At 37.1% G+C, this 26020-nt stretch overlaps 1 protein-coding gene across 1 annotated transcript; it reads right to left on the bottom strand.

The window, feature by feature from the left end:
* Positions 1 to 217: 217 nt before the first annotated feature.
* LOC124406317 (zwei Ig domain protein zig-8-like) lies at positions 218 to 24526 on the bottom strand. Its single transcript, XM_046881694.1, has 6 exons — positions 24044 to 24526; positions 9066 to 9232; positions 3514 to 3724; positions 2152 to 2279; positions 1411 to 1579; positions 218 to 670 (listed from the first exon to the last, which is right to left on the bottom strand). Exons 1-6 carry the CDS (start codon positions 24087 to 24089, stop codon positions 564 to 566), a joined length of 828 nt encoding a protein of 275 aa, XP_046737650.1. The 5' UTR covers positions 24090 to 24526; the 3' UTR covers positions 218 to 563.
* Positions 24527 to 26020: the final 1494 nt, after the last annotated feature.

Here is a 26020-nt window from a genome sequence, read left to right as displayed (position 1 = left end):
GGAAACGTTTTACGACGACTGGGTGACGATTACCCCGATAAGGCTTCTTTCGGGTTTCACCTAGCCTTCTGTGTCCCCATAAACTACATCGCCAATTTCTCGTGGTTTACAGTTCTGACAATGAAAACCGGCGGTTGTAAACCGGCTTCTATAACCCGAAGTGGAGATGGTTTGGCTCTTTCCATCCGATTGCAGGAGAACAAGCTGATGAAGATTGTTCAAAGTCAATTCTTTTATTGATATGTACATACATAAATTTATTTACAAGATTCGCTTCATTTTATCAATCTAAATTTATCGTTAATTAGGTGTAAGTAAATCTGTTTCTTTCTTCCACACATGTAATCCGTCTAATTATCGCAATTAGCAACAGTCCGTAACGACACGTGGTCAGAAAAATAACTCCGGTTACCGCTACACTGCATGTTGTTGTTGCATTCGGAGCAAAAAGAAACTGTTCATCACAGAAACGTGTGCCATCAACCCTTCTGCTAGTTACGGGATCCTAGCTTCAATGTTTCCGAAGTAATTTACCAGCTGGACACTTGAGGGACTTGAACGATTCAAGCAAAGGTCACCTTGGCTGAGATCGAGATCGATAAACAGACCGCGATTAGGCCAGGAAAAGTTCGGCTGACTCCTCCGTGATGCATCGCTGCCGGATGTTCCTCTGCAACAAAACGTTACGAACTTCTCTAGAAAGGTGACAAGTCCGAAAGCTACGCCAAAGATGTCAAAATGGACTGGGACACAAAACATTTAATGGACTCCGCAGAATCCTTATGGAAGTGGCTTCCAGTCGAATTGGCTGGATCATCTGTATGTTGTAGTATTTTTCTCCTGTTCTAAAGTTCTCATGAACACAAGTCCCAAAAGTGAGTAATTTCCGAAACACAGGCTGCGGAAGAAAGGTGTCCAGATTTTTTGATTTCTAAGGATCTCGAGATTTTCATGAATTATAAACCTTTACGGGGACTTGAAATTAAACGAATCACTCAAAAAACTGCACGATTGATTCTCAAAAATAGGTAGAAACCTGTCACAGATTCCATCAATGCATCAGTTCTATCCACGAACTCGTTGGTTTACTGGAAGAAGGTGCAACTCCAAATTTCTCGTGAAGAACGAGACCTTCCAACTGTCTTATCCTGTTTTTCACTCGTGTGCGGAGTCACTGCGAATGGACTGTGCAGTTTTTGAGTGATATATTTGATTCCAAGTCCCCCTTAAACCTTCGTAGTTCGTAAAAATCGAGTAATCCATTGATATGAAAAACTCTCGGAAACTACTGACTTTTGGGCCTTGTGTCAATAAGACCTTTTAAACGGGATGATACATATTCAACCGCGAGCCAATTTCCATAAGGATTCTGCGGAGTCCTTTAGAAGGAAGAATTATGGACGGACGTACCGTTGACAACGTGGACTCGTATGCTGTTAGGATTCGCGTTGCTTGGACCGCAAGTGTAAGTCCCTGAGTCCGTGGCTACCGCCTTCTGGATCATTAATCGGCTAGAGGTGACGGGTCCCTTTTCGGTCACGAGGCTGACACCGCCACGCGGAGAGTCAAAATTAATCTCCTGCACATAAAGAATAGAGCTAGCTGAAGGAATCGGGAACCATGAGGAGACAACGAGACGGTAAAAAGCGTCTCGACGAAACGGACGATTCAGGCAACTTGCAAATATTTTTTCGCTCTACCCAGAAAGCGCGTTGGTTGTGTATAGATATATATATATATATATATATATATATATATAGGAAAAGGTGCACACCTTCCTCCGCGAAAAATCTCGGATACGGCAAGAGCCTAACCGTGAATTATTAGGCACTTCTGGCATTTCCCAGAACCTTAGAAGCCCGGGTGAAACACTACGCCATTATACTCTACAGCGATAAAGATATCCCGGTAGTATTTTCTTCTTCTTTTTCATTCGAGAGAAAGGCTCTTCATTGATTGAATTTTTGCGGTGCCTCCTTCATCTCTCACATCTCTATGAATTGGAACATGGCTATGGTGCTATGGTCAAGTTTCGGGTCACGTAGTGCTTGAATTTGGCAGTGGATGAAGGACCTTTGTCAGCACTGGTGCTACGTGGACTTGACTCGAGTTTCTTGCTACGGTAACGTACCCTTTAAAAGCTGAACTCACCACTGTGTTATGACTCCAAGTCATCATCGGCGGTGGTTCCGGAGCAAATCGGACAAGGCATGTCAGGTTGATGGTGCTCCCTTTGTTGACGAACAGATCCGGGGCGCCAACGATTTCCGTTACCGGTTCTGCAACAGCAATTATTATCAGGGGTTTCCGCGCAGCAACACATGAAACCCTGCAACTTCACATGGTCGAACCCCAATTTTGGACCCATCACACAGAGTGATTGATTCACCCCAATAACCAGCTGCACGAAAGTTCCAAGATTACTTTACTTCACAACACTGAAGAGTGTTGCTACGCCTATCGAAAGGCTGCAAGGAGTTTGGCTTGAAGGCCAATCTTCGAAAAAATCTGAAGGTTTCACTCAAGTTTCGGATTACACTGTCCGATGAATTTGAAACTTTCTCTTTTTTTCTCGTTGCTTCGGTAAGACGACACTAATCGATTCGTTTCATTCAAAGAGACGCATCGACGATTTTCGGAGAATTCAGGTTCGACTGAAAAAAAAAAATACTAGTTCCTACAGATGGTCTATTTCATGCTGTTTTCCGTTTTCCATAACTACATAATTCTGACAAAATACTGTATCAGAAACGGGATCTGAATCAGTCTGTGATTAAAATGCATGTTCCAAAAGAGGATGTACATCGCATTATTTTTCTTGATGTTGACCAAAGCGCTATGAAGATTGAATCAAGAGTCACATCATTCCATAATGATATTCAATTTGGATGATGTGCATTTCATTCAATTTTCCCATTTTTCAAACATTTGGACAATTGGATCTATCTGCGCGATATATCGGGCTTGGACTTCTAGACTAGCTTCTAATTGACTAAGACTAGTTCCATCCTGTGTGCAAATGCAAGCGTAAACATTGCGAAGCATCATTGAAGATTAGATAAATGGATAAAAATGTTGAGCACTTAGTTAACTGACGGTAACTCAGTAAAACGAAAGTAAATTCTTCAATTCAGCCGTAATTTCTTTCATGTCTAATTCATGAGACTGTCTCTCAAACTCTAAGTGGCGGAACTTTTCCACCGAAGAAGTTCAGGCAAAAGATTATTATAAGTCGATCGTGTCTTGTGAGGTACGCAAATTGGAGTCAAATGTCAAGTCATTATCCATCCAAAGTCTGTCACCTCTCTTAATATTTTCGTTCAACTGCTCACCGTAGAAAACAGTTCAGCACCCTAATCATCCGTTGTTCGATAAATCTGGCGTGCAGAAGAACGTCAGGAAAGCATTGAAAAAGGGGTTGGAAGGACAGAGGAAGACAGCCACGTGGCGAAAAAGGACGTTTTTATCCATACGGTGAGTGAATGATGTGGAAAAGCTGGAGTTCCAACTCACCAACGATGGTTAGATGGACCGGATGACCAATGGGCGGCGTAGTCGATATCTGGCACTCATAAACCCCGGAATCCTTCCGCTGAGGATACCGGATTCTGAGGGTCCATTCCTCCGAGTGGGGCGAGTGGAGGGCCTCGAATCGTTGGTCACTTGTGTAGGTGTACCGTCCAACGGTTAGAAGGTGGATGTCCCTGTGCCGCACCCAAGACACCTGGAAGACGATAGTGATTGAGTGGTGATGAACGGTCCGGGTTCCTCGGGCCATGTTGGTTATTGTGGTTGGCTAATTGCGCCACGTTTCAAATTAACGAGTGCTTAGCCCTTCCACGCGAAAAGCTGGTAGACAATTAAATAATGTGTACATGCAATCGTTTCAAAAGGTGGTTGTAAGTCGTCGCTTGTGTGTGATTAAAACATGAGCATAAAACAGCGTCGATGTCATCTGCGACATGGAAAGCCGGGTTCCAGGGAGTTTAAGGGTATGTAGTGTAATTTCGCATTTTTATTTGCCTCCCTCCTCCGCCCACAACTTTTTAGCATAATACGTGGCTGGGAGTCCTCATGAAAAAAATTTAAACCCTCGTATCTCATTGTTGGTGTTGGTAACGAGATATTTTGCATGACCCATGTGAAAATGTATCTCCAAAATGTGTCTAAATCGATTTTTACGATGAATGGACTGAACTTGCAATGAGTAGACCTTTAATTATCTCGGTATAGTTACATAGAGGTTCTTACGATGATTATGTTTACGCGTGAGCGTAATTACGGCCTTATAGTCTGTACATTTGCGATGATGAGGTGGCGATTCGCTAAAGTAGTTGACGGATGTTGACACACGGCTCGATAAACAAGCTTTGATCAACATGCGCGCAATAAGGGCTGCCTGCGAAACAACCGAATAATAGCAGCGCCGTGTAATTAGGAAAGTAAACCTCCGGTGATATAATTAAGCTCCATCAATAACGCAACGGAACGTGTTGCAGTCATTCGTCTCTCATTGGAGACAATCGCGAACACGCTGAAGCCATGATACAGGCCGCAGCGAAGGTTCCGCGAAAATTTATCACCTCGAAAACCATTACCAAATTAGACACTCGAACTTGGGTTTTAGGGTTGCTGCGGGAAGACCTATGTAAGGCTTATCCAGAATTCGTTGCAATTCCGGCCTTAGACAGTGAGAAATTATCAGGCACCTTCGGTAATTCAACGAGGTTCCCACGTTATCGCACTTTATGGAATTATCGAAGAGGCTCCGCGTTCTCCGAAAATGGGTCAGCCGTACCTTAACGAGTTTCGAAGGTTTTCCACCGCTGTATCCTGGGCTCACCCTACCCGAAAGAAACTCGGTCTCATTACGACGTCGCCACCGATTCACAACAGAAATTCGCTTAAGGATCTGTTCGAGGTACAGTCAGGGCAAAAATACGTCGAAACGAAAAAGTTCAAAAAATGCAACGGAAGCTCGTGTGGTTGAATCTAATTGAAAAATTATCTGTGGTCAAGAAGAAAATTCGAAAACACTACGTCACATGTAAACACACGAAAATTTTTCAAACGTAGACGTAACTATATTACTTTCATTATCTTTTATCGGACTGTACGTCTTGTTCATTCGTTAAAATAACGTAGCAACTTGAATTTAACGGTGTATTTTCAAGGAACATGAATATATACAGAGAGAGCAGTTTATCGGCTTCACGACTCATCAAGCCTCGCGAGTTTCCTTTTTTCCCGTACATTCCTTATCCTGGTTTGGAGATTTTCTCGCTTGTGCCAACTAAGCCAGCCAAGTTCAGCTGTTATCTTTGGCATTAGCATTCGACGCAGAATAAATTAGTGTCATGGAGATCGAACCGATCTTCCTTGAATATTCTCAGCTTTCACGCAGTCCTTTTGTCAGAGGCTCGACAAAGCTCTCCTGCCAGAATCCTGTCTGGATGCATAGCACATCTATATATACGCATTGCGTTGGAGAGTTTCGATGCCTGCTCCACTTCGCTCAAGAAACCCATCAATCTTCTTCTTGTGATATTATTTGGCCTAGTTGATGAGCACATTTATACCAACCCTGCTATGAACTCTGGACTGAATAGAGTCTGAATCGCAGCCTAGTTTATGGCGGAATGTTGCACTGCGTTACAATTATATTATATTACCAAAATTCAAAGTTCTTGGGAAATCTCGTGAAACGTATGTTATTTACTTCTAACAAGATAATGACTCGGAAACAAATAACATTTTCCGCAAGTCTTTTTAATACTTATTTCTCTCAGCTACTCACCATGAGGCCAGACCAAAAAAAAAAAATTTGATTTTGATTTCCCATTTAAATAACACGGAAATTTTTTTTTTTTAGTCTTATTGCGTTATAACGAATGAGAGAGTTGTAGAATATATACATATTTTTATAGGAAATTAAACGATCTACAAAAATGATCTGATGTGATTTTCCGTCAAGTCGACTCGTTTAAAAGTCATTCGAGGTTAAAGTTCAACTTCAAATGGTATACGATGCCTTCCGCAATTTTTTATATTTCATCACGAAATAATGGCTCAAAAACGTGAAACATCATGTTTTTAAAGTTTCGTAAAGTTCATCAAGTTTTCTTTGGTAAAACATCAAAATTTTTGCGAAATACAAACAATCGTAAGGAAAATCGATTTCATTATGTACCATTTGAAGTTGAACTTTAACCTCGAATAACTTTTAAACGAGTCGACTTGGTGGAAAATCACATCAGACCTTTTTTGTAGATCGTTAAAAATTCCCGTGTTATTTAAATGGGAAATAAAAAATCGAGATGAGGCATCTCTTAATAATAATATTAAGAGCTCAAAGTTTAACAGAATTTGTTTTTCATTATCTTGAACGATATTTTCACAATAACTGAGGAAAAAATTATTCAGTTTGGTCCACCTTCTCACCATAAAGAGTGTTAGGTATACTATACTTATAACTTCCCATAAGACTTACGCATGTTCAGGGGTGTGCTGCTAATTTCTATGAATAATTATACTTTAAATATGGAATTCAATACAACAAAGGTTCAACGATTGTTATAAAACGGGGATACACAGCAACAGGAGTCATGATTTAGTTATGGTTTGAATTCGAATGGAATATATATCGACAAGGATTTTATATTCACGAAGTATTTTTCACTGGGTTTTATTGTCCTCCGACCCCAGATGAATTATTGATCTGTGGATAAATACTTAACAGCTCGCCGAGGGTGGATATACATTATGTATGTAATACCGGCTTCAGGTTTGGACCAATATACATGCCGAAATATGACGACAATACTTTTCACAAGCCATGCAGATACCGACCCGCGTCTTTGTCGGGAAATATATCTCACTAGGTATGAAATCTGATAGAGTTGAGACAGTTGAGTGGAACTATACGATGAATTTTATGTTATAAGAACATGAAAGCCTTCAAGGATGCGCCATTTGCTCGAGGCACTTTACAACCTTGTTAAGCTAGAGAAAATTGAGAATATATGTACCCTGATTCCTTTACGACTTTAAAGAAATCACATTATTGTATCGTTTGATCAATTTCAGTAATCTAAAGTTCATTTTGTTCATCAATGAATTCCATACAAATTTTCGGTCAGACTTCTTATCAATAGATTTTCATTTCAAGAGACAAACATGTGTTGTGGCTATAATGATTTTGAGATGAAATATTTACAGAGAATTCACTCGAAAAGAAAATAGCAATTAGTACTGGCTCATTGAAATTGTTCAAACGATAAGTTGATCGCAATTGAGAAGTGATCCAACATTTATATGATCTTTCCTTAGGTGTATCAATTGTACGGTTGTAATTAAAATTCACGACGGTTTTCAGTTTTTGTTTTTTTGATTCGAAGAGATCTTGTTTTGATCAGAATCAACTCGATAAATTTCAGTTTCATCGTTGAAATTTTCGGTTCATCATATTTTAACTCAACAGCTGTTTACTACATCCCTGAAGGGTGAATTTTAAATTCTCAGGGTCTCAACAGGCCACCTTTAAATCGAACGCCCCGTATCGATAGCTGCATGAAGTATTCGAGGCTCTGCTGCAGCTAAACGGCTAATAAAATACCCTGCAGGTATAAGTACAACATATCGACGAATGGAAAACTGTCGAGATTCGAATAGCGCAATATACGTCACAGTAAATGGCAGAGTGACTGGTAGGCGGTCTGGAAACGTTCGCTAATTTTCTCCGCAAACATTACTGGACAAATTTTTTATTTCGCAATATTTTAGATTCCGCTTTCCAATTAGTGTGTAAACATAAATTCGACCATGATGGTTGTCGCTGAGCCCAAAAGTATCATAATATCGATGAAATGCTTACTGCGCATGCGCAAGCTTTGATGGATTGTCACGCACGCTAGCCACTACAAGATCCAACTGTCAAACGCGGCTGGCAGAGGTTAGGTTTGGTGATGCAAATTCTTTCGGGTTGAGTAGAGCTCAAACAGTCGATGTAGTGATTCGGGAAGTCGTGGCGAGTCTTTTTTGTTAACTAATTGACGTTTAATTACTGCTAAGAGTCGTCATGGGGATATAATTTCAGTCGACCAGTTTTCTAATAAGTTGGCTTTACTGCTTTACAGACGAAATATTACCGCTCTACGAATAGCTTGCCGACCAACATAGTTCAATTATTTTTCGCATATGCAGCCGGTCGCTCAGCCTGATAAGTTTTACCGTTTACTCTCGGGTAGATATACGTGGGTGTGTAAATGCACGGTGGCGAAACGGCGTCGAGCACTTGTGTTGTGTCTGAAAAGTGGTGAAAGAGCCGCAGGTGTTTAAATGTTGCAGAAACACGTAATGGTAAGGCCTCCTCGCATATTTTACTGGGGAGACTTGTCGCCACGTGTTATTTTTTTATATTTTTTTTCCTCATTCTTTTTTGCACCCTATTTTTACATGCATCTTTTTTTTATTCCAACCAATTTATGTGCTGACTATTTTCTTGCGAAGAGGTCTTTTACGTTTGACTGCTACGATAACGGTAGGTAAGCGTTTTTTTTTCCTTGATTTTTTTTTTTTTTTCTGCATGTACATTTTCGTTGCAGTTTATCCGTTTATTCGATAATACGCAGTCTTCTCTTTTCCACGAAACATGAGAACTTTTTACTGTATTCGGTAGGGTGGTTTTTATCCGGGGCTCGGATGATGTTTTTATCATCCGCCCCCCCAAACCGGCTCAAAATAATTCAAAAACAATTCCCCAATTTTTTCAGAATTTCATCTCCACTCCAACCCCTGTCTGTCAGAGGGTGGATTTCCCCATTTAAAATACACGTGTTTCGGTTATAATCTCGGTATACATTTTATATTGAGAAAAAAAAAAAAAAATAAATGTATAAAATTTTTTTTTTTAAATCCGTGATTTGGGGGCTGAATGATAAAAAACTCGTTTGAGCCCTGAATACAGACTACCCTGGTGTACAGTATTTCCTTTGGAGAAACTGTAAAATTTTCTCCGAATACAGAAACGGGTGCACGGATTCTTCAGAGTTGAGGCATCGCCTTACCGTTCGATTACCCAAATTCTTGACCTTGCAGATCAAGTGAACAGTCTTTCCAACCAGTCCGGTGAAGTTAGAAGTCATCGATGTGTCAAAGTAAGGACCTGTCCCAGGCGTTGGCCATTCCTCGAGAAAATCCGTCCGAAAGTTTCGTAATCCGATCACGGTTCCACCTATAAATAGAAGAAATGTTACATCCTTAAGAGAGAAATAAAATCAGTTGTCTTTTGTCTTTCTTCTCGGCTCTTGTCATGCGCGCGGTGTAAATAAATTCAAATCTAATTTTGCGCTGTTCGATTCGAGTTCTAGTTTGAAGGATGTACATGTATAATGGACTCCATTGAATGGTGAGATTCTCAAGGGTTGTATCGAAGAATAACATCAACTTCTAAATACGTGTACGGAATTAGAAATGTTCTTATGACATAGTTAAAATGTGTTTCCTGGATTTGAGAAACGCTCTAGTTGAAAGGTCGAGTATACCTATATTCATGATATCCTGCGCCATTGATTTATCGATTTGTTCATTCCCCAACCGAAATTATGACATGATTATAATTATATCGTACTGATATTTTATCTAGTGAATTTCTTCACGGTATCGAACAAATTTCGTTGGAGGGTTTTAATGTTTTCCTGCCGTCCCCGATTGGAACAGTAAATTGCAGCTGGCGTCCCGGTCTGTTCATCATCACCACAAACGCAATAAGAAAAGAAGTAAAGTAAAATAGCTGGCGTAACGGTCCGATATTCAAAACACACAATATAAGGATGGTCGTCTTTCATAACAAACTGTTAAATTCTCTGCTGACATCAACTGAAACGTAATGGAAACCAATTCGAATGGTATTGCTACAGCTTCTGATGTAGCAAATCTCCGGTTTTCCCAAAATTATTTCATATTTCTTTAGAGATGTGCGTTTTTTGGAGGTTATCAACCACAAGGTTTTCAGAATAATTCAATATCTAAAATTAAAAATTCTTCCAATATCATAACTAACTTTGCTCGATACTATAAGAGGCCAGTTTTAGCAGAAACAAAACAAATTTTACTGAGTAGTAGTCGTCAGTGCTGCCAACTTTACTTTTGACCCGCTGAATTTGGGGAGGTTAGTATCGACTTCGTTGGAATGTACAGACTGTACCTCGTTACTCGAATTGTCACTTTGCAACGCGTCATCTGGCGGGAAAAAAATAGAACTAATGCAATCAGGCCGACATCTGAGCATTGACCGTGTTTTTTCCGTGTATGGATGGTAGAACAGGTATATTAATTACGTTTAATTAACCTTTGTGACATGAGTAATTTGAAACCTCAATAATTACGATTTACCTCGATTAAAATTAAGAACTTAGGTTATGTGGTGATAAAATGGCGCCGAGAACCAGGCTCTGATGTCACAAGAAGGACATTTTTCAATACTAGCCCCACGCAAATTGATGAGATTTTGTAAGAATATTATGTTCACCTATGAACAAATCCAAAAAAAAATCTACCGCGTAAAATTATCGGTGTAAAAATTTCGATATCTGTTTTACCGATAACGCAAATCCAGCGTTTCTGCAAAAATTTTATACTTGTAAGCTGCATATTTTGTGAAGTCAAGGAATATTTTTTCTTTGCGCACGTGAAACGATTTAAATTTTTTGCAGACGACAGATTATGCAGTCGTTAGGAATTCACTATGTATACATATATGTCGGCGCAAGAAGCCGGCAGCTTGACGCTCCTAACGCTCGTACTATTTTTGTTTTGATTTACACTACAGGATTATTGACATTGAAGTCCGATCTTTGTAATGTAGCAGCGGGGGGGGGGGGGGGGGGGGTAAAGTACCTGAACTTTAATCCTAGAGTTTACCTCGGGGAAGTCGAGACACGAGAGAGCTCAGTAACAGTCTGAGGCTCGAGCGTGAAGAACCTATCAGAGGGTCTCGAAATCTCTACGCACCTACCCGCTGCTAGAATTAAATTAGTCATTAATAAGAATAGAAGGGAATCAGAATTATGAGCGACTCTCCAGATCACCTATATATACATATATTAGGGTGGCGCAAAAAACCGACTATTCTTTTTTTTTGGGTCTCGTGTGACAAAATGTTAGTTTTTGATGTTTTAAGAGCCCACTCCAAAGGACAGCTCGAAAAAAAAAATTTTAAGAGGTCGCTCAAAATTAAAAAAAATGTCACAAATCGTCAAAAAATTAAATAAAAAAAAATTTATTAAATTTTAATATGAATATTAAAAGGTCGCTCGAAAAAATCTAAAGAAATGCACCAAAAAATTGAAAAAAAATTATGAGCGACCTTTCAAAATTAAAATTTGGAACTGAAACTTCCAGTAACTCATTTTTTTTTGTTTATAAAATTATACCGTACTAAGAGAAAAAATTTACAAAAAAACATCGATTTTGGACTATTTCTGACGTTTTAGAAAATGTGGAGTGACCTCTTAAAAATTTTGTTTTTGAACTGTTCTTTGGAGTGGGCTCTTAAAACATCAAAAACTAACATTCTGTCACACGATACTCAAAAAAAAAAAAAAAAATTCGGTTTTTTTATAATATATTATATTAGGGTGGTCCCTATTTGAGAGCTGGACAAATTTTTATTAGAACGCCCTCTAGGTCTGTTCCAAATCATTGAAAAAAATCTTTGTAAAGTCTTAACCCTCTACGTTAATTGGAACACGTGCCTTTAACTTTCAAAAGTTGTGAATCTTAAATACAAGTAATTTTTATAACCAGTTACTTCGTTTTGCATGACTTTGGTATAAATTACGGGATCGATTTGAAACTTGACAGAGTTGTTGTTTATAATGGTAGAAACAAACCCTAAAAGTTTCAATATTTTATCATTATTCCTCCCTCATATATACGTACATAATAAAAGCGATGTTATCAAGGCTATATAAAAAAATAATCATATTATAAAACTGTGATAAAATTTGTGATTAAAACAAAGGACGATGTTTGATTGTGTTCAGTGGATATAATATCAGCCGCTGAAGACTTACGAGATTTACTCACGATCGAAAAAATCACATAACCTCTGCTAGAAAAAAATAATAAACCGGATCAGGAGATTAAGCATAAAGGATGTACTCAAAAAAAAAAATTCGGTCAACTTTTTTTCGTTAAATGATGGTGATAAAAACAGAAAACTGCGATGAAATGTTGTCGACTCAAGTACGTTTCATCTTTTACAGAACGCGTTGTTGTATTTTAAAGACAGTTTCGGATCGTTGAAGCGCACTTCTTGTAACTGTTACACTTAATCTACATTATATCGATATTTCCTTTTATCGCGTTATATTTTATACTACTGAGTGCATACACACATGAGTATTATATTCGTTTTGAAATGGAACAACGAACACATGAAAAGCATAAAGCCCGATGTTTGCGCAGCATGTTCGCCTTTACCGTTTCCTCAGCACCATATTTGCTCGCAGCCCCATCACGGGTTTATAACGCGAAACAACCGTATCATACACGAAATAAAACTAACATTGAAATGCTCTCATGTATTACTGCCATTCTATCTGGAATAACATTTCCGTTTTTTTTTTTTTTTTTTTTTTTTTCAAATTGTCAAGATAAATTATTACATCAGATTATAATATGACGCTTCTGGAATTAGTTCCAATTTCTGCCACCAGAGGGCGTGACAAAAAGTTTTGAGGAAATGAAAAAAATGTTTTTCGAAAAAAAAAAAATAAACGTTTACCTGTTAATCATGGATGAGAATTTTATTTTTGGAAATTCCATTTTTGGAAACCTTTTGTCACGCCTTCTGGTGGCGGAAATTAAAAATAGTGTCATTTGTGTCGCTTTTGGTTTCGGTTTTGTTTTGTTTTTTTTCTGTTTTGTATCTAATTTTGCACGCGATTAATTTATCGTCATATGCTGAATTTCCTGCTTTAACTACGGATAGTGTGGTCAAGATTTTTTTATTTCATTGTTGCCAAGGGTTGGAAGGAAGTTGACTTTATTCTACTGAAAATTTTCATTTTATTGGTTAAATTATCGCGTCAGGTTGGCTGTACTGATTTTTGATGAAACCGGTATTTCCCCAACGTTCATATCGACGCCACTGAGCCTCTTTGATAGCGTACGAATCAAGAGTCTGTTGATGTGTTCCTGTGTTATCGTGTGCTTTGACGAAGCTAATTTTGTGCTCACCAAACCTCATCACTGCACCTCTGCCTCTCACAGAGTAAACCGAACCCATTCCACCTGGGCTTGCAGACTTCATCACCTATACCTACACGGTATAATCATAGCGAAACGCGAAGATATCTTGGAAACTGGAAGCAAATCGTCTGAAGGTATCGTAATTACAATATGGCTTTATAAACTTTGAATTTATTTGATATAATCCTAAGCTCGTTTGTGAACAGTAATAATATTACACAAAAAGAAGAATCGAGAAATAGAATCATTTTTTCAATTCATTTAATTCCAATTTAAACCAGAAAAAATTGTTTTTTTTAGGAGATCGACGTTTTATGGGGTTTTTGAAAATTTCGTAGAATTTTCAGAATTGTGACGGCCAACTTTTGCGTGAATTAAATGGGAGTGTAGAAATTTTTTATCGGGTCAACAGAATTTTTATGGAGATATGGGATTTCGGAAATTTGGTACGGAGTTCAAAAAATTCCTGTAAAAAGCGACATAATCGACGTAAGAAGCGTAATGTTACATCATTATTTTGAACAGTTCAATGGTTGAGGCTGGATAACTTCGAAACGGCTCGCCTTACGCAAATATTCGTTCTGACCTTTTTTATAGAGCGTTTAATTTCCTACAAAAATCCATCTTGTTTATTACTGTACAGTGATTTGTTAACGAGTAATAAAATTCCAAAGTTCCGAAACAAATTTTTCTCACGTTATTTGAAATGGTATTCTGGTCTAGAAGTTTGAAAAAATAGATTTTTACCCTCCATATTTTCAAAGTTTAGACCTTTGGGAATAAGCTTCTAAGAGGATTTTTGGAAATTCGACTTATTTTCTGAGTTACAGTCATTTTTATGATGCATTAACTAAACCGGTCCGGCCGGAACGAATCTTTAAACGCGTTTTTCTCGAAACTACTTTTTTGGATACGCTAGACATGATATCTCAAGTTCTGATGGACCGATTTACTTGAAATTTGGTGGAAATGTTCTTCGTATATTCCTCCATGGTTTAAAGCACGGATTTGAAAAAAGAAAATTTGTTACTATTTTTAAAAAATTCGGAGAGGTAAAAAAAACAGGGGCACAAAAAAATTTTCCTTTTCAAATCGTCGTAATTTTGTGAAAATTCTTTTTTTTTCTTCTCGTGCTCCGGACTATCGACACGTTTTTAATTATAAAGAATTTCTTTGGATTCTTTTCCTTCGGAACACCACAAGAGTCAAAAACATGTCGACCAGGACGCGTCTTTTTTGTGGCCCCTACTTTACTACCCTTTAACTTTGTATATTTTTGATTTTGTTGTTTTGACGATTTTTTTTTGTATTTTTAACACATAAATAAAGGTGTAGAAAAAAAATGTACACTAAAAATGTTTTTTTTTTATTACTTTTATACATCACTTAAAAAAATGTCTAAAATTTAGATTTCTAGACCAGAATACCCTCTTAAATAGAAATAGAAAATTGAGAATCTCCACCGTTAAACAATAATATTAAGGGCTTATATTTTAACAGGGCCTTTGTTCAGCGATACTCTGACGATTTTACAATCGTCTTTGAAAAAAAAAAAGTAGCCAATCTTTTTAAAACACTCTAATGTACGTACATGCGATTAGCAACAAGAGCTGTAATCGTTCCTTTAAACCTCCTACCCTGAATTATAATTTTCCACAAACACCCATCGTTCTTCACGCCGCTAAAAAATCTATATGTAAACTCCTGGCAAGCACGCGATCCGGTTTACGTATACATACAACGATATTCGTGCATAAGAATCGCCTATACTCGTGCTGAAAATGCAACCATAACGATCACCTAGCGGCGGAAGTTTCCCCGGTTTAGCCGTCAGCCCTGGGCTGTTTAAACTCGAAGTTTCGAAAGCTGAGAAACGAGAATAGCTTAGGGTGCATAACGCTCTGCATGTGCATCGATAACGTTTCCTTGCAGTTGCCTTTCGATCAGCCCAGATGATGAAATATTGACGATAGTTCTGAGTATCTGGCTTTTTTCTAGCGTATCGTAATGAAAAATATTGTATTTGTTTGTTGTAAGATATTTTAAACAACTTTCAGTTCCTTGATGTAGTGAAATTTTTTTAGTATACATCGAGTTGTTGTATTTTCAAGCTGCAAAGATCTCTTGAAATGTAAAATTTGTTTAAAAAAATAACAGAATCAGAAATGAAAACTTTATACATATAAATCGATGTTTTGTTTAAAAATGTATGAAAATTTTTTGATAATAAGGAAATTCTTTCGATTTTACTCAACGGTGATTCATTTCGTTGGGAATGTATACTACTTCTGAAAAAATCACTGAAACAGATTTTCCATTTTTGAGTAGTCAAGTTATTATCACCGTTTGTTGATCGTAATCGATATTAGTGCGATGGTGTAGGATTGAATAACATTCATCGATGCCAAAACGTGACGAAAAAAAATTCATTCACTGAATTTGTACCATGGAAAAATGTCTTTTGCAAAAAATCAGCTCATCATAGAGTATAATGGAACAATTTATCAAATTTTCGGCCATTTAGAAACGATTTTGTATAAAGCATCGATGTCCAAGCTCTTATTTATGATCCCAGTACTTCGTATTTCCGTATTTTTCCAGAGATTATTATATAATTATAATTTCTCCGTCAAATTTAGTGCCTTTCCAGTTTTTCCAGTTTTAACAGCTTCACATTACGTGAAGATTTATTCTTAAAATTCGATCGACTTCCGGTTTTTTATGTTGAAAAAAAAAAACGTTAAAAAAATTGAAATTGGGAATTATTTTACTATATATAGATCATCGCTAAACCATTTTCATATGTTATATATAGGATTTTTCAAAATCTTTTAGATTTTTCGTAACCATTTGACGATCTGCAATTTTTTTTATCAGCAAAACGAAGAGAAAAAAAAAAATGTCTTGCGAAAAATCTGAAAAAAATTCTCAACAATCTAGCGTGAAATATGAAAATGTTTCAACAAACGCTTCTAATTTCTTTCAAGTTTTTTTTTTCGGAAAAAGCTTGATAACAGTAAGGCAGAAAAAATCTTTCCACTTTGGTTCTAATCTTGAAAATTTTGATATCTGACACGTGATTTTTAAGACTTTTTTCAGATTCTCAAATTATCTCGATCAATAAGATGGTTTTGAAAAATAATAGAAAATTCGAATCGTGTCAAAAAAATGTGAAAAAAAACCCAGTGCTTTTCAAAGTAAGAACAATCATGTAAAAAATTTCGGGCCAAATCCGAGAGGTCAAGGAATGTACGCAGGTCGAATTCAGCTATAGTCTGCTCCATGTACGAATACGAGTCTCGTTCGTAACCGTATCGTTGACATTCTAATTGTAGCAGTGGAATTTATCTTCTCGCGTGCAGGTTGTCAGTGACATTTAGTTTAACTGAGAATGGGCCAGGCAAGCGAGTAATAACCCGCAATTAAACAATATACATCAACGTGAGAACTGTGCGAAGCTGTAAAACCCAAAGACTGCAGAACGACGACTTAGTTATTTGTCAGAGATTTTTTGATTTGTTATATATTGATTGAAATTTCAGATGAAACGTCGTGCGGATGTAAATAAAAAAAAAAAAAAAAAAAAAAAAAACCATTCAGTATTACTCTGTATAAATAATAATTGTTAAAAAAGAGCCTCTGGTATATTGATTAAGGAAAAAATGTGATTGAGTAAGTCAGAATTAATTTGTGAAACAATAAAATATAGTGAGATTGTACTTTTTGGTTGATCCATTATATATTAATTTCACCTAATATGTGAGCTCAAAATTATTAAATATATAAAATTTTCATTAACTAAATTATAATTTATAACGTGAAATTTTTATATATAATTTGACTTGTGTTACGCCCCGACGTACCGCCTAGGCGAACCTTTTGTTCAATCGTACATAGCGACCAAAGACGGCTTATTTCAATAAAACATCTTGAACATTTGTGAATAAGCTGCAGCGCAATAAACAGCGCTAAAATAACAGATTGTCTAAACAGGGGATTTCCACCGCTCTTAGAGGAAGCAACGCAGAGCCTCAGTATTAGTTTTAGTTTAGGGTTATTTAGCGGTACCAAGAACCTAAATTGAAGTGCGGACATGAAACGCAGTGGCACTCAGCCCAAAAGTATCTTCTTTTTCTAAATCAAAATTATAATTATTAATAATTAGGCTAAACCGATTATACAATATGTACCAAGTTAAAATAGGCTATTTATTAAGATGTCTGCTCGAATGTGTGAGAATTACACCTACATATCTTTTGCTCATAGTTATAGTATGTAACCGACGAGATTGAGAATCGTCGGAACACCGTCTTAACACTCGAGTCGGACCCGGAAAAACCCTGACCATGCCGATTCTGGCACCGGTGGGTCGCCCTTGCACCCCATTGGCTGATTACCGTTGTACTTAGTTGCACCGAGGGTTCTTGGACCGTCAGGCCCAAGAAACAATGTCTTTCGTCTGTCAAGTCGCGTGGTGCGTGGACGTCAACCCGGGTCAGCCCTTCTGGTCGATAGTAGTGTTCGGAAAATCTTCGTTGTGACCGGCCTAAAGTACCAAGCTGATTCGTCATCTTAAAGCTTTCAATTTGTTCTGTGAATTGCAAAGACTTTCTATCACCTAACTTCATTTCTTTCCTGTTTCTGTACTAACTCTCTTATTTTCACGAATAGACATTTTTATGATATTCATTTCCTTAAATTTAAAATCAAATTAAGCTCCGCCCTGATTCTCAAGAATCAGGTAAAGTTTAAGTGTTTGACTAAAATAATTAATAGTAACTTCACGACAAACCATATTAATAATCCACCAAATAACTTCTACGAAACCGGAATACTCGTCTACATCTGAGGTGAGGCTCTGCTCCAGTTACCAACGACACGATCCGACGGCTCTCAATCTCGTCGTCACCAACATCAAAAGATAAGTCAATTCGAGCAGCGTTCACCAACACTTTTCAAATTCTTGTTTTTACCAAATCATCAAAATTATCTTTCAATTAAACACCAAGAGTTGGTGGTGAGCTTTTCTTGCCATCTTCGAGACGCATGTTGTTTTCTGAGAACCTTTATACGAAACAATATTAGATTTGGAGCCTAGTTGTGGAAAATATCCTTTGGGTATTCCGAGAGTGATTCTCCAATCTTCAGCTCGGCCCCAGCATCTAAGCCACTTCAACATTGTAATTAACCACGAATTTTCATAACGTGATTTCATAAAACTTGTTTGCATTGACCGGCGGAAGCACGTATACAAAGTCTTTTACACAAGGTTGTCGTCCGTGTGCTCCTGCACATCCCGAGAGCGATTCTCCCGACACGACCTTGTTGGTTTTATTAGAAAGACGTAAGGTTGTCGTCCGTGTGCTCCTGCACATCCCGAGAGTGATTCTCCCGACTCAACCTCAACGGCTATTTTCTAAATTATCAGAAACACTTCTAGTGACGGGTGCTTCCGCGGGCCAATCCAATTGGCACGTTAGTTTACCAATCTCATAAATGTAGAAAGAAAGAAGGATACAAAAATTTAAAAGACCATATAGTATTAATACGCGTTCAATATAGATGTTCTTGGTACAAGCTTCTATTTTGTTTCATTTCCGTAACCATTTAAGAATCCGAATTGTCCGTCTTCTCAAAATTTAATCGTTAATATAACCTTTGTTCATTGTTATCAATTTACCAATTACATTTACCTATCGTTTGAATTATACATATTCTCTTTTACCAGTTAACTCAAAATCACCATTTATTTTGAACGACGACCTTCCCCAATTTTAGAATTAGCCTCAACCTATTTAAACAAAGCTCACAGCCCTGTATAGGACTAAAGTAACACGATCCTACAAATACCGGCGTACCGAAAGGTAGGTCCTTCTTAGTTTTAATTTTTATTCAGCGCTGTTACGTGGGTGCATAATTGATTATTATCTTTAATAGTCATAAACTTCCATCGCTCTCCACACGTTCACCCTCCCACGTAACACTTGACTCAAAATTATGATGAAATTTTTTTTTTGTTTTTAATCAATTGAAAAAATAATCCAACTAACTTTTATGTTAAATACGGAAAATAAATTATAATAAAGGTAAAAAAAAAGAAAAGAAAAAAATTTAACGTCATCCTAAGACCACACAAAATAACTAATTTAAAAATGAATTCTTAATTATTAATCTACAAAAATAAATTATGTTTCCAATATATTTATAGTTAGCCAATAATATGCGCTTCTATGCATCGGAAACCAATCCATTCGATGACAAGAATCACCGCAAACTGTACCTATTAGCTGAAAATTGTGAACCACCTACCCACAGATAAATCGATAAAATTTAATGAGCTGTCTAACAGGCACGATTAAAAAAATACTGTAATTAGAAAAGCGGTGAACATATTTCACGCTCGTATATCCGCGCTGCGGAGAAAACTTTTCTCGTCATTCCATGCGTGCCCGATGTGTATATATACATGTGTAAAACACCTCAGCAAATGTTAACGATCCCGTTCCCTTAATTAACTTGTTACTCCATACGGTAAAATAATATCATGGAAAACTGTGTAAGGAATATAATTTGGCATGGCTAGAAATATTTTTTTTACATTCTAATACGATGTATATATGTACATTAGGGTGGCGCAAAAAAAAAAACCGACTATTTTTTTTTTTTTGAGTCTCGTGTGACAAAATGTTAGTTTTTCATGTTTTAAGAGCCCATTCCAAAGGACAGCTATTTGAGTTGAGAAAAAAGTAGTAGGGAAGGGTGGGGCAAAGTGGGTCCCTTAAGAAAATATTGCCTTAAATTAGAATGAAATTTTTAGTTTTCATGTAAACAATTATGTTAAATTATTACATAGTTTTCTCAAGAAAAAGTAATCATAAATTCAAGTTCAGAAAATTGTTTGACTTTGACGAGTTGAGAGTAAAAGCACAACTTGAAACGTTTCGCGTTATGAGATGTGCAATTACTCGAGTAAATGATTTCCAAATAATTCATATTTAATAAAAAGTTCAGGTTGTTAATTTTATCCCTTGTAATTTAAAAAAATTCAGGGGTCCCACTTTGCCCCCATTTTTTATATTTTCGAGATATCAAAAATTTTAAGGTGCCCACTCTCTCTTATAGAACAACAATTTATTCCTTATCGAATCGAGTCGATCTGAGAACGAAAATAAAAAATTTATTAAGCCTAACAAAGCCTAAAACTGATTAAAAAAAATTCTCGAAAGAACCATTTTTTTTTTTTTTTTTGCTCTTCAGTTGGGTAGACCCCTTAAATCCGACTTTTTCATTCACCCCCAGAGTTTTCACCGGGAAATAAAACAACTACCACGTCCTCGAAAAGCTTGTGAAATTTTCCAGGAATCTCACAATGAGTTATCAACGGCGAATCTGACCCAACGAGATGCTGAGAACACGGGTCATCTTCAACTGCTTTTGAGCTTCTTTGTTCCATGAAACGAAGCTTATGTACGCGTCAACGGCTTCCGTAGAGGTTCACGTTTCCCCTTTCTCTCTGTGTTCAGAGTACAAAAAACTTTGCGATAAAGTTTGCCTCTCCATACCGTGAGAAGCGCGTCTCATTGTTCTTCGCTAATTGATACTTTCCCTTACAGATTAATTGAACTTTAAATTAATCCACGAACGTTACAGGCCGGAAGCCCGAGTTCACATTCATTATATCGAATTCGACTTGGGCGAAAATTTGTTTCATCAAATCCTTCGATGACTTTTTTTTCCAAAAAACTTATACTCGCTAAATTTGATTGTTATCGGTGTGTAAATTCAGGCTGGAACACCTTTAATGAAACTTAATAGTCTGGTAATCTGGGTTATATTTTTCTTACTTATTTCTAAAGTAAAATATTATTGAGAGCACATAGTAAAAATTTTATACCGAAATTCGACATATTAATCAAGTTATAATGAACATTTGAGAGCGTCTCGCTAAATTCTATAACAACTCCCGTATCTCAAAGGTGGAAAATGACACGGCAAAGGCTTCTAAAGTAGCCAGAATAGGTCGCAGGGCAGAAAAAGTTACTGAGAATGATGCCCAAGAAGAAATTGAAGACTTATTATATGCCCTAGGCATAAACGATTAACATAAGTACGATTTTTTTTAAATCCGTTCTCGAAACTTTGAACGTTTTTTTCTCGAAACAACGTTTTTACGGTCAGCCCGGATGATAAAAAATTTTCTGTCCAACCGATTGGGTTGAAATTTGGATACTTTATTCCATTCATCAATAGCTCTCGCAGTAACTAGAATCTTTTTTTTTTGTCCCTCACTTTTCATTTTACAGCCCGATTTCCACTAAAAAAAGTCACTTTTTATTTTTCAACAAAATTGTTTAATCCTAGTTGCAACCAGAATGACAAGGTTACAAAAAAATAATCTTTTTGATTTTTTTTTTTTAGACGCTCACTTCAGTGCTACAAAACTATATAAAAAAATTTCGAAACAAAAAATTCTTTACACAATAGTAGATATCGTTAATAATATATCAAAAAATCTAATCGATTGAATTTTGTTTTCCTCTAAAAAAAAATCTACTTCCTTAAATTCACCTTTGCAATGGATGACTTGTGAAAATGAACACCGTCTGACCTCGCACCATTATGTTCAACCTAATCGAGCATTCTAAAGAGGGCGAGCGAGTCTGCACACGAGGAAAAGTTGCCAAAACTCTACCGACTACACCTGAATCTCATTATCACAATTTTGAGACCAACTGCTGCCCGAAACTCACACTTGCTGGCTTTTTCATCAGGCAGGCGTTTATTTTATCTTGTATATGAGGATTTCCACACGAAGTGTACAATTGATTGTTCGCATCCTTTCCGATTTTTCTCAAACTTTGTACAGTTGAAAAAAAATTTCGTTGAAAAGGTATAAAAATTATACCTTTTACAGATCGCTAGTTACACCAAATCAAAAAATTTTTATTATCTTTTTCAAATCGCACAAATATGTCAAAAGTTTTGTAATCTCATGCACTTTCCGATGGTGTCGAGAGACAAAGTATATTTTGAGCCTTAGGTATAAAAAACCGAAAAACATGATTTTGAGCTTGTTCCCTAAACTTTTTTTTTAACTCAAAGTCTTATCGTTGAATGCGGCTATTTTTTCCATAAATTTTCGTAAAACTGGTCAAAATGTGATTAGGGTATCATCGTGTAACCAAATTTCAGAGTAATATTAGGTCCTGTTTTATCCTGTTCAGTTTTTACCGTGTCCAATTTCTCTCTTAATCGTCGCAACAGATATAAACATAATGATATAGCATTGGCACAATATGCTTCTTTGTCAAGTGTTGCAAATGGCCGCGTGGAGCAGGTGGGAGATATTGCGAAAAATATACTGTTATATTTGTTGAGGGGAAAATTTGCGGACGGTTTTCTCATCCCTTAGAAAATTCCATCCTCATTTTCAGGATTCCCTATATCTGTTTCAATAAAAACGTTTAACTACCATCCGCAGTAAAAACTACTTCCATCAAAATTAACTTGCGATTTACGAAAACTTTTGTACAACTTAAATTATTTATTTAACAATTTTCCCAACACTGTCACTTGGCTATAACCAAAATAACGAAACAACGTTTTTCCAAATATTCCGGAATCTCATTAATAAACAAATGTAAGTCAATTTAAATCTCGTCACAATTTTACTATACGCGTTCTGATAGTTTATTACTCTTGTTTCACTTTAACAACATTTGGTAACAATCATTCTTACACTCTGTAACGAAATATTCACCAAAAATTTTCCTTTAAAACAAAAACTTTTGTTGAAGGAATCTACTGTTCACTGAGTTTCTCTCAAATTAGTTCTTCAGTTGACGAAAGAAACGTCAAACTTTTTTTATTCTCATTTTTTCCTTCCCCTTTAAAATCGTAAATTCCTTTACCACTCCCTCGACTCATTATATATTTAAACATAGATGGCAGGTCGCAGAAAAAAGCAGAAGCATCAAAATTTCATTTGGAATTGGCGAGTAGTTACAAAGCTTTGTACGGTCAGTGAATAGGAGACTTTTTTTTTTGAAAACTTGAGAGTTATCGGTTTTTTTTGTCGATTCTGTCAGGCTATTTTTCATAAAATTCAATACCGAATTCACGATTCATATTTCCAACCATAATTTATCAGAATACGAAGCGACGGTTGGACGAAAGTGCGGCATATCATGTAACACTTGTGAATATAATTTTTGAAAAGCTTGCAGAGAGACCGGAAGTCGGTTCCGTAACTGCTTATCATAGGAATGAAAATATTCCTAGCTATTTCGAAGCACACGTTTGAAACGTGAGAACCGATAAAAATGCAGATTTCCAACCGTATCGGAGACTGAAAACTGATTTCAGTGAAACGAAACTGACGCGTTAAATTCGAGAATCGACGAATATTCGAGAAGAAGAAATTCATACGTGTGACAATTTTCAGGCTTATTTATCGTCTCTCATTTATTGCCGAGTCCCGGACGTTAAACGTATAGCCGTTTTAATGAAAAAAAGTTTACTGCCGATGAGGGTCAAGGCCGTAAAGGAGAGATGAGAAAAGTTGTCGCTGGTTGAAATAATTTTTCAATCCATTTTGATGGCGAGGGACAGACATCCTCCCCTACGTGTAGTAGAACAGAATGTAATCTTTTTCGATTTTCTCTCCCTTTCCTTTCTTTTTCCGTCCTTCCATCCCTCTTCTTTCGTTCTTTCATTTTCCCCTCTTTCACTGGCATAACGCTATATATATATATAGCGAAGGACCGAAAGTGTAAGCTTTACGACTCACCAAAAGAAAACATAAAAAAGATGAGCGTAGGAAGAGAAGTTGACATCGCTACCGAAGGGGCGGAATTTCTTCACATATTGTCACTATCTTGTACACATGATTTCAACCCCCGTTTATCCTCTCGGCTCATTATCACCCTAACATCGATAATCCTTTACGGAACATCGTGTTTACCGCACCCACACACGCGCGATTTTTCTCACCCTCGGTTATGCGTGCCCTCGGATTTTCAACACCTTTTCAAGTTTCTCCACTCCGTCGACACTGCGAATTACACATTTCACCGGTCTTAGGTACCCCGGCGATGGTGCTATTTGCTTCGAACTCCAATCAAGCCTTAAGCTTCGAGGAAATTTCCACCAACCGTGAATCACCGATGATCAGTTCACGTGTTCGAGGAACATAAAATCACGGTTCAACACTCCTCATCACAATGAACCGAATACACATGGTAACAAAGCATCGTAAAAACGATGTCAATGTGAGGCTCGCGGCAGAATTTTGGAGTTTGCGATGGAAAAGCACTCGGCAGTAAGGGATGAAGAAATAAAATGAAATAATACTTCACTTGGTATCACTCGACTTCCGTAATATGCAGAGGGTTTGCCGATTAACAAATTGACCGAGTATCCGTTTCCCGCATGTGCCGCACTGCCGTCGGATGGATCGTTATCGGCCTGCTTTCGGAACTGCGGCCGGCGAGCTTCTTACGCGGGTTCGGAAAAGTGAATTCGAGGGATGATCCAAGCTGGGGATGAAAATATCGCGGGCATCCGCCGAGGCGGCGGAGTGTTTCGAACGAAGATCCTCCCGCGTCAAAGATAGCCGAGGGACTACATTGCGCGAGCGCCACTCCCTCGCCGAGCACGCAGCCGCTCCGAGAGCCACGCCACGTTTCTGTGAGGGTGAAGGAGAGGGTGTGGATGTGGAAACATTCGTGCGGAGTCGCCGTAGGCGGAGGTTCCGCGCCCCTTCGGCCGCCCGGTAGCGAAAGCTCAAATTCGAGTTCGGGTAGCAACGATTTTACCCGGTGACCGACTTTGATGTCCTGTGTAAAAATAACTCATTCAAAAATAACCTAACAAAATATTCAATTACATTGAATACAATTCAATAGATTGAATTTTTTTTATAAATAGAAATCAATTTCAAAATATGTCAATTTTGGACGGGTTATTTTTGAGAATGTTATTTTTTTAATGGGTTATTTTTAAGTCGCTTTTATTCGTCGTAGATTATTTTTGTCAGGAGTTATTTTTGTTATACGTTATTTTTAAGTGAGTTATTTTGGAGTAGGTTATTTTTGCGTGGATCACTTCTGTCATAGCTTATTTTTGAATGCATAACTTTTTTGTGGGTTATTCTTAAGTGAGTTACTTTTGAGTGGGTTTTTTTTTTGTCATGGGTCATTTGTAAGTGAGTTATTTTTGACCAGGTTTTTTTTTGTGTGGATTACTGCTGCCATGGGTTATTTTTGGGCGGGATACGTTTAAGACGGTCATTTTTGTCACGGGTTATTTTTAAGTGACTCATCTTCTTCATGGGTTATTTTTCTGTAATTCATTTTTCACGAGTTATTTTTGTTAAGGGTTATTTTTAAGTGAATTATTTTCGAGTCTGTTATTTTTGTGTGGATTACTTCTGTCATGGGTTATTTTTGTGTAGGGGTTATTTTTGAATGCACGATTTTTTTGTGGGTTATTTTTGAGTGAGTTACTTTCGAGTAAATTATTTTTGTGTGCACTACTTCTGTCATGGGTTACTTTTGTGTGGGTTATTTTTGAATGGATGATTTTTTGGAGTCATTTTTAAACTTTTGACTGAGTTTTTTTGTCACGGATTATTTTTGTTATGGATTATTTTCAAGCGAGTTATTTTTTGTGTGGATTACTTCTGTCATGGGTTACGTTTGTGGGGGTTATTTTTGAACGACTAACTTTTTTCTGGGTTATTTTTGAATTAGTTATTGTTGATTGG

Source organism: Diprion similis, chromosome 5 (genome assembly GCF_021155765.1).
Source record: "Diprion similis isolate iyDipSimi1 chromosome 5, iyDipSimi1.1, whole genome shotgun sequence".
NCBI lineage: Eukaryota > Metazoa > Arthropoda > Insecta > Hymenoptera > Diprionidae > Diprion > Diprion similis.
This window is presented reverse-complemented; position numbering and strand designations above follow the sequence as displayed.

Coding starts and splice junctions, on each gene's coding strand:
- LOC124406317 (XM_046881694.1), bottom strand. CDS start 24,089: ATGTCAACTTCTCTTCCTACGCTCATCTTTTTTATGTTTTCTTTTG. Junction 2,280..3,513: donor GGTCCATCTAACCATCGTTG/GTGAGTTGGAAC, acceptor TTGCTGTTGCAG/AACCGGTAACGGAAATCGTT. Junction 671..1,410: donor ACGAGTCCACGTTGTCAACG/GTACGTCCGTCC, acceptor GTTTTGTTGCAG/AGGAACATCCGGCAGCGATG.